General features: G+C 55.0%; 1 protein-coding gene across 1 annotated transcript in view; it reads left to right on the top strand.

Moving 5' to 3' along the window:
- PALD1 (phosphatase domain containing paladin 1) overlaps positions 1-6,188 on the top strand; it is a 45,020-nt gene extending 38,832 nt beyond the window's left edge. Inside the window, exons 18-19 of the mRNA XM_027767733.1 lie at positions 2,906-3,061; positions 4,557-6,188. Coding sequence (XP_027623534.1) covers positions 2,906-3,061; positions 4,557-4,709 — 309 coding nt within the window. The 3' untranslated portion in view covers positions 4,710-6,188. The remainder of the gene's footprint in view (positions 1-2,905; positions 3,062-4,556) is intronic.
- The last annotated feature ends 2,678 nt before the right edge of the window (positions 6,189-8,866 follow it).

The raw sequence follows: 8,866 nt of genomic DNA, 5'->3' as shown, positions 1-8,866 counted from the left end.
CCTGAGGCAATGCAGGGCTGGTAACCATCATCTTCTCACTGTCCATAGGCAGAGGAAGTCCTTCTATATAATATATTTCTCAACTAGTTTAAGACAGCTAAAGATTCTTTCTGTTGCTTACAGTTGCAAGTTCTCAATCCTTGTTTTCGGCTTCAGCTTGCTGGTCCGAAGGCCACACGCCGGCCCGGAGAGGCAGCTGAACGCCGGGCAGAGCCCTGGGTGGGGGCCCGCCTCCCGCCGCCTTGCTTGGCGCGGGTCCCGGGGGTGGCGGGGGCCGCAGCTGGCCTGGGTGGGCCGGCACAGCTGCCCTCCCTAGTTTTTAAACAAAATTGATTGCAAGTGCTTAGTTAATCCTTAGAACACCAGCCCCTGTCATTCTCCTGCAGCGACCTCGGGGCCATTCTCAGCCTTGAATCCACCAGCAGCCTTCACTGGCCTCTTTCTGTGCCAGGTCCAGTCTTGGTTTGGCTTCTGCACCCCAGCTGGGCCCTGACCTCTAGCATAACTCCTCCCCTACTGCCATGAGCTCCTCCCCCATTGACCCTGCGGGATTGGGGTTGCGGTCCTGGGGACACACTCGTTCACTGACCCCTTCTCTCCTTTAAGTGTGTGCTCCCCACTTAGGGCACCTTTCTCCCTCTTACATCCTAACCCACCTCAGATCCCACCTTCTCCTTGATGCCCCGGGGCCAGTACCTTGCCCTCTGTTAATCCCATTATGGCTTCTCTGTTTGCCTCCCAGCCTCTCCCACTCCCCACAGCCGCCCCCCCACCCTGCCAAGAGCCCTCTGAGGGCAGGGCCTGGGCGTGGTTCATCTCGCACCCCCAGGACGTGGCTTGGTCACTGCATGTGGTAGCTGCACCATCCCCGTTCAGTGAAGGAATGGATCCATGTGACTGAGGGTCACAGGTGCCTTCCTGTTCCTTGCTTTACTGAGAAATCCAGCCCCCATAAACTTGGGGGCTGAGAGTGCCAACCGCAGAACCGGGACCAGAACCCAGCCACTGCTCTTGGTGCAGCTTGCAAGCCCGCCTAGGCAAAGGCACTGAGAAGTGCACAGCAGAGGCTCCGGAGCCAGCAGTGGAGGTTGAGGCCTCAGGCCCTGTGCAAGCCACTCCTGCTCGGGCCACTCCAGCTCTGATTCGTGGGCCTATAGACCAAGTCACATCAGGGACAGAAGGGGAGGTCGGGGAGGGGGAGCACCCAGCACCTCCCTACAGCAGTGGAGGTACATGTAGCCCAACACTGTGTGGAGAGACTTCCAGCTGTGGGCCATCCCTTCGAGACCAGCCTTTCCTGGCTCCAGGAGGCTGTGGGCTTGCTGCGCCTTCTCATGAATGTCCCTGGTGCCTGAGGGCCAACCCTTGTGCTGTCTTCTTCCTGCAAGAGAGAGCTGTTGTAGGCCTGGGTGGAGGTCTGGGGATGGGGCGAGAAGGGGGTGGGTGTGAGGTGAGGTGTGCCCTCACTTTCCTGGGCTCCCTCCTCCTGGAGCATGGGGGGTTGGTGCGCGGCATATCTGTGACGAGTTAGAGGAATGATGGCAGTGGTGACAGAGTACCCTTCGGGGCAGGGCCTTCTGTGCACATGCTGGGCCTTGTCATCTGGCCCGTCCCTCCTGGGCCCCACATTGATGAGAACCTGGGAAAGACCCTCTAAGTCTCCTTTCTCCTATTAACAGGTCACTCCTACCCCAAAACCTTCAATGGCCTCCCAGTGCCGAAGCCACAGTGCTTAATTCTGGTTAGAGAGAACCACCCAGAGAGCTTTTAATAGTCTGAAAGCCCAGGCTCCACCCCTCTGAACCTCTCTTTGATTGGTCCTGGGTGAAGCCCAGACACCTGCCTTTTAAAGCTCCTGGTGGCTCTCACGGCCAGGCGAGGTTATGAACCACTGACCTTGAGGATGAACTTCCAAAGCTGCACAGGCAGCCCTGCAATTGGATCCCTGCCCCCATTCCCCTATTCGTGTCTGTCCTCCAGCAGGCCAGCCCTCCACAGGCTCCACGGGCTGGACCCAGCCTCAGCTGTGTCGCCGCCTTCTGCCCAGCACATGACTTGGTGCCCAGCGAGGTGCTGGTGACAAAGAGGGATGCCCCCGTGACCCCCGTGCCATGCACTGAGCACTCCCCTCCTCTGAGCTTCTCGTCTCTTGCTGAGCCTTGGCCTTCTTTGTTCTGTGTGTCCCTTGCCTTGGAGAGGGCGAGGGCCATGCTCTGAGGGCCATGCACACACCTCCCACCTCATCCTGAAGCAATGGGCAGGGCGTTAGCGAGGTGCCAGCCGGGCTCAGGCCAGGGTGGCATTTCCCCTTCCCAGTCTGAGATGAGCTCACCACCAGGTGAGCCCAGGTGGAGGTTGATGCTGCGTCCACAGCTCAGAGCCCCGAGAGCTCAGGCTGGCTGCCCCCTACCATCCCCACCGGGCCAGGGATCAGAGCCCTCACATCTCCCTGAGCGAGGCTTGAGGGACAGGGTAGGTGGAGCCAGGGGGAAAACGTCTTTCCTCTAGCTCTGGAGGATTGGGGCCCAGGGCTGGCAGAAGTGGGCAGTGAGGGTCCTTCCTGGTGGTTCTAGCTGGCTGTCCTGTCTGAGCCTGTGCACACCTCGGGTGCCGTGGAGCTGTTTGCGTGGAGCGCTCTGGCTGCAGCCATCCTCGTCCTATCACCCTTCAGAACAGGGCAGTGGCCATATTTCATAGCGAGGAAGTAGAGACCTGGGGCCAGGTCACCTCTGTGGGAGAAGGTAGGTTTCTGGGTCCCAGGCACCTGCAGGCTCCATGGGTCTTTCCTGTAACCAGGCAGGGGTGGCGCTGTGGCCTTGCCATGGTGCCCAGAGCAGTGGGGGTGTGTGTGTTTGGTGTGGGGCAATGGAAGCCCCCGCACAGACTGTCCCATCCTGTCCTCCAGGCAAAGGCTGCCAAGGAGGAGCAGGACGCGCGGAGGCTGCAGCTGCGGAGCCTGCAGTACCTGGAGCGCTACATCTGCCTGATTCTCTTCAACGCCTACCTCCACCTGGAGAGGGCCGACTCCTGGCAGAGGCCCTTCAGCGCCTGGATGCGGGAGGTGAGAGGTGGAGGGCCGAGGCCAAGGGCGCCGCTGGGGTGACGGGCCAGCCACCCTCGTCTGGTCCCTGCATGTGGCCTGTGGAGACCCTGGTGACAGGTTCCTCTGCTGAGTGGGAATCTCTTTCATCTCTCACTCTACAGGCAGCCTCTGTCTGTCTGCGGCCCCAGCACAGGGTCTGCCTGCCGGGCAGTTGCTAGACGTGTGACGAGTGAAGGAGTGAATGAATGGGTGAATGAGGAGGTGGGGGAGACAGGTATGTGGGATGCCTGTATGTATGGGGCAGTCTGCGGGCTGGGACCCAGCTCTGGGCATCATGCACCGGCATCACCTGGGCGCCAGCCCTAGGCGGGCTTGGATGCCCTCACCTGTGCCCAGCGAGGCCTGCCCCTTCCTCCTTCTAGCTATGACCTTGGAAGTCAGCCCCCCAAAATGGCCGTCCTCTACGCTAGGCGGGAAGAGCGCTTGTGCTGTCGGTGCCAGCTCAGAAGGTTGTGGGGACTCAGTGAGGAGCCTGTGTGAGGCAGGTGGGCCTAACCAGGGACTGCTGCCCTCCTGTTGTAGAGGACGAGACTGAGCAGAGAGCTTAGGTGACTTGTTCAGGTCGGCCTTCGAGCTGGCTGGGTGGCTCCAGAGCCCAGCTCTTCTGGCCTAAGGTGCTCCTCTCCATTCAGTCTCCTCCGTCCTCTGCTTGGCCCCCCCGGCTCTTCCTCTGCTCAACTGTTTTTAGAGGCACAGCTGCCACCTTGGCATCCCCAGGTCAGGAGACAGGTCTGTAATTACCCCTCTGCGTGGAAGCGGCCCCTCCTGGCCTCACAGCTGGTGCTGGTGGTTCTGACCTGGAGACAGGGCCGGAATTAGCTCCTGTGAATTGGGCGGTTGGAGAGCAGGAGGCTGGAGCCCAGCCAGAGGGGGCGTAGGGAGGGTACAGGCAAGGGCAGCTGCACGGGGCTCAGAGCAGGGGCTCACTGCAGTGCCGGGGGTGAGGAACGGGCTACCAGGGGGTCCTGGGACATCTGGGGGGAACATTCTCATGGCCCCAGTGCAGGTGAGCTGGTCAAGCCACGACTGTCGGGGCCATCTTCCTCTTGGAGGCCTGGAATCGGGCAGAGGTTGAGGGGAGGGAAGCCAGGACGCTTTCTGCTTGGGCTCTGCTTAGAGAGTAGAAATCGGGCCCAGGCCTGCTCGGCCTCCTATGCTGCTCCCTGTATGGAGCGGGTACCAGGTGCTGGAGCGGGTACTGGGTGCCGTCTGCCCAGTGCTTCTGTTCTCGTGTAGCCCTCCTTGGGACAACCCTGCCAGCTGGAGGGAGGGAAGCAGAGTTGGAGAGGTGGCAGTGGTTGAAGCATAGGCCCGCTCAGGTCGCAGGGCTGGTGGGAGGCTCCACCAGTGCTTAGAGCCCTGAGGTGAGGGGAGGACGCTGCTAGAGGGGGGCAGGGTGACCCAAACGACCCTTCTCCCTGACCCACTGCCCCCTTCTCTGCTCTCCTCCCAGGTGGCGGCCAAGGCCGGCGTCTACGAGCTCCTCAACCAGCTGGGCTTCCCGGAGCTGGAGAGTGGGGAGGAACAGCCCTTCTCCAGGCTGCGCTGCCGCTGGCAAGAGCAGAGCCGCAGCCCTGAGCCCTCCGCTGCTGGGGACTTCCTGTAGGGGCTTTCTCCTGCCCGTCTACAGGGCCCCATGTAGCCTGGGAGTGTCCGAGGTGCTCTTCACTGGGAGTGGCCCTGGCGACGGCTGGCCTGGAGGAAATGATTCCCCAGCTTCCTGGAGAGACTGGGGAGGCATTGGAGGCTTTTTTTGAGAGAGCTTTTTATAGGATGTTTAGACAGCACACGGTTGTACCTAGGAAGCCTTGGGGGTGTGTGAGTGGCCCTCCTGTGTGTGCGTCTTACAGCCAAACTGCCAAACTGCTAAGGCCACTCTGTCCTCACTCCCAGAGGGCCCTGGTGGCCCTTGGCTTGAGCAGACCCTGGTCAATGTTAGTTCCCTCCCCTCTTTCTCCAGCCGCTGTCCCCCTTTGCCATGTGAGTGCCGCCCTTCAGGCCCTTGGCTGCCAAGGTGGGGAGGGGACCACGCTCTGGGGACTCGTTACTTTAAAGGCTGCTTTGCCTAGTTTTCTAGCCTCTCCTGCCCCCATCTCCAACCTGGCAGACTTCATGAAGGATGACCCCCGTGGCGTGGAAGTTTTGGCTGTGGCTGTTGCCTCTTTCTGTTCCCGCTCTTCTCCTGGGACAGCATGGCGAAGGTTCCTACAGGCAGGAAACACCAGTAACTCCTCTCAGGGTGGGGAAGAACTTCCAGAAGGTGGAGACAGCATGGTGGAAGAGGCCTGCTCCCTTTGCCCAGGAACCTAGGTGGGGGTGCTAAGGAAGCCAAAGGCCAGGGCTGTGGGTTGCTTTGCACATCCTTCCTGCTTTCATAACCCAAGGTGACCCTGTGCCTTCACCTGCTGCAGGAGCCCCCACAAGGACTGGGCCACCGGTGGTTGCTGGGGTGGTCCTTGTGAACAGTGGAGTGTGCAAAGGTGGCTAAGGATGGCGTGAGGGTTCAGCTGGATTCCAGGCATCCTTGCTGAGGATCTGAGCTGCCTCCCAATAGGAGCAAAGGGGCAGACCATGCTGCGTGAGAGGCCTCTGGGTTCAGTCCTATGCACGCAGTAAGAAGGCTGCTTGGAAGAAGTGGCCGGGAAGGGCTGTGTTCGCATTGAGCCTTGCAGCTCTTCTGGCTGCTCGTTCCCAAATGGACGAACTGGAGACTACCCAAGTGTAGGGGCTAGACAGTGAGAAGGCTGTACCCCTTGCCTGGCTTGGGCCCAGGGAAGCCTCTCTTTGGTTCATGTACCCCTACAGAAAAACAGATGGGTCTGTCACTGGTCATATTTGGAAAGGGGAGAAAAGGCCGGCGTTGTTCACATCTACCCAGTATTGGAAATATTTGACCCTTTTGGCTAAATTCTTTTGCAGAACTACTGTATGTCTGTTCACTACCTTTTTGTTTGTGTTTATTTTTGCATGTATTATAAAGTCTGAATTTATTTGCAGACAGGATCTCGATGAGTCAGAGATCAGGGCCAAACAGAGAGGGACCCTTTGTGTTCTTACGGTTGACCCCAACTTCCAGCTGTTCTGGGACCAATGGCAGGTCACTTCACCTCTCTGCCTCAGTTTCCCCATCTGTAAAATGGGAGAATAATACTTGCCTACCTACCTCACAGGGGTGTTGTGAGGATTCATTTATGATTTTTTTTTTTTTGTACAGAGCTTTTAAGCATTAAAAGTAGCTAAATGTGAAATGTGGTCATTTATCTTTGTTGTGAAATTAATGTTACAGATCTCACACCGCTGGGGTCCCTGCTTCTTCGGAGTGAGGACAGGTGGGAACTGAGGTGAGAATGCCTGCTGTTCACACTCCCAACGCCCACAGAAACCGAGTTGGCAGACCTCTCTGTCTTTCCTTCACATCCCCAGTTGTGCCTTACCACCTTACACAGGATGCCGAGGGCGATTTTGCTGAGCTACTCCTTGAGAAAGCTAATTCTTGCTAAAGTGCCAAGGACTGCTATGTCTAAGTATTAGGCTGTCAGGAAAGTCATGGCATGTTTTTCTCTGCAAAAAATGCATCATGACTTCCCCGACAACCCAATAAAATGTCTGGAGCAAAGTGGAATTTAGGGCCTATGAAGAAGGGTGGACCTCAGCTTTTATATCTTCCTCTCACCGTTAAGGGTCCTGCCCGAACCCTGTCAGGTCTGTTTGATTCAACATGCTCGTATTGAGATACTGGTATATAAAAAGCCTTGGGGAGGGTGAGATACAAGCTCTTGAAGGATTAAGGGAATAAGGCCCTCTGGGTTGTAGTTCTGAGGTCAGGAGGCAGGGTCAGAATAGAACCCAGAGCCCTCCACTGCCCATGAATGGCCAGAAAAGAACCCAGAGACCCCCCCCCCCCCAAACACACACACACACTCCCATCTTGGGAGAGAAGGCATCCTGCGGTTATTTCCTAGCCCAACATGGTGTAGAAATTTCTTCACTGAGACCAAAGATGATCTGGGTGCCTTGGGAACATTAGTATAGAGCTGTGTATACTGGTGTGTGTGTGTGTGTGTGTGTGTGTGTGTGTGTGTGTAAGTAATTCTCTGCATGGGATTGGGAAGGAGGGCTTGGATAGATATACAGGTGTGGCTAGGTGTGTCCACATGTGTCTCCCCCCAAATTCTTTCAGGTGTGCTTTCACCCACAGGGAGGCATCTAATAAGTATGTGAACAGTATTGACTCACACCGCAGTAGCTCCTGCCAGCCAGCAGTATCTCAACCCACCTATTAAGTCAATACAGTGCGGTAAACAACTGACTGAAGAGACAACCAATGGAATGGGTGAAAATATTTAAACATCTGAAAAGGGGTTAATATCCAAAAAATAAGAATCTCAGTAGTTAAAAACACACACACACAAAACCCAACTTAAAAATGAGCAGAAGACCTAAATAGGCATTTTTCAAAAGAAAACCATACAATAGCTAACAGGTATACAAAAAATACTCAACTTCACTCATCATCAAAGAAATGTAAATTAAAACCACCCTGCGATGTTACTTCACACCTATTAGAATGGCGGTTACCAAGAAGAAGTCTTGGTGAGGAAGTGGAGAAAAGGCAAGCCTTGTGCTCTGTTGGTAAAAATGTAAATTCACAGCCATTATGGATGCTTTCCAGTTTGAGGTTCCTCAGAAAATTAAAACTGGAGCGATTATGTGATTCGTCCGTCTCCTGGGTACATATTCCAAAGGAGATAAATCCGTATGTGAAGAGATGATCGCACTGCCCTGTTTATCGCAACACTTCACCATAGCCAAGATGTGGAATCAACCTAAGCGTCCATCAGGAGATGAGTGGGTAAAGAAATGACAGATACACGCAGTGGAATACTATGCAGCCTTTGAGAAGCAGCATCATTTGCGACAACATGGATGAACCCGGAGGACATTATACTAAGTGAAATCAGCCAGACACAGGATGACAGATACCACATGACCTCACTTGTATGCAGAGGGCAGAAAAGTCCAACTCAGAATAAAATGGTGGTTACCAGAGACTAGGGGCTGGATAGATTGGAGAACATGGAATTTCAGTTAGGGATAAGTTCAAGAGATGTATTATATCATGGTAATTAAGTTATGTATTTAAAAGTTGCTAAGAATAGATTTTTAAAAAAATGTTTTCATCACAGAAAGTATGTGAAGTAATGCCAATCCACAGTGTACGCATGTATCAAGACAGTGCATTATACATCAAATATATTGGATCCTTGGAAAAGTCATGACGTATTTTTTTCTGTTTTTCTGTGCAAAATACATCATGACTTTTCCAATGACCCTACACACACACACACACACACACATCATGCAATCTATGTATTGAAAAAAATTTTTAGACTGTTGTTACAGGGTGTGCACACTTACTGAAGAGACAGAGAGATATATAGAGAGAAAGTGAGAAATCACCCTCTCAGGTGTGGCCATGCTGCAATCCCCTCTCCTCCATTCTCCTCTTGGGATTTTGGGCACACATGTGCACGTACCCCACATGAGTTTTAAGCCGGCAGGTCCAGTACTCCAACCAGAGCTGGCCATGTGGAAGACCACTATGCCACCCACTAGCTCCCAAAAAACTTCATAAAAAAAGAAATATCACTTTCGAGAGGTCAGGAAGTTAAAGTTGGGGCTACCCTCCCCCTCTGCCCGGCACCCCGTCCCCCGCCTCTGCTGGGAGCACAGCTCCCGGGCTGTTGGCTTGGCCGGGCCCCC

Source organism: Tupaia chinensis, unplaced genomic scaffold, assembly GCF_000334495.1.
Source record: "Tupaia chinensis unplaced genomic scaffold, TupChi_1.0 Scaffold000072_1, whole genome shotgun sequence".
NCBI classification, from domain to species: Eukaryota; Metazoa; Chordata; class Mammalia; order Scandentia; family Tupaiidae; genus Tupaia; species Tupaia belangeri.
This window is presented reverse-complemented; position numbering and strand designations above follow the sequence as displayed.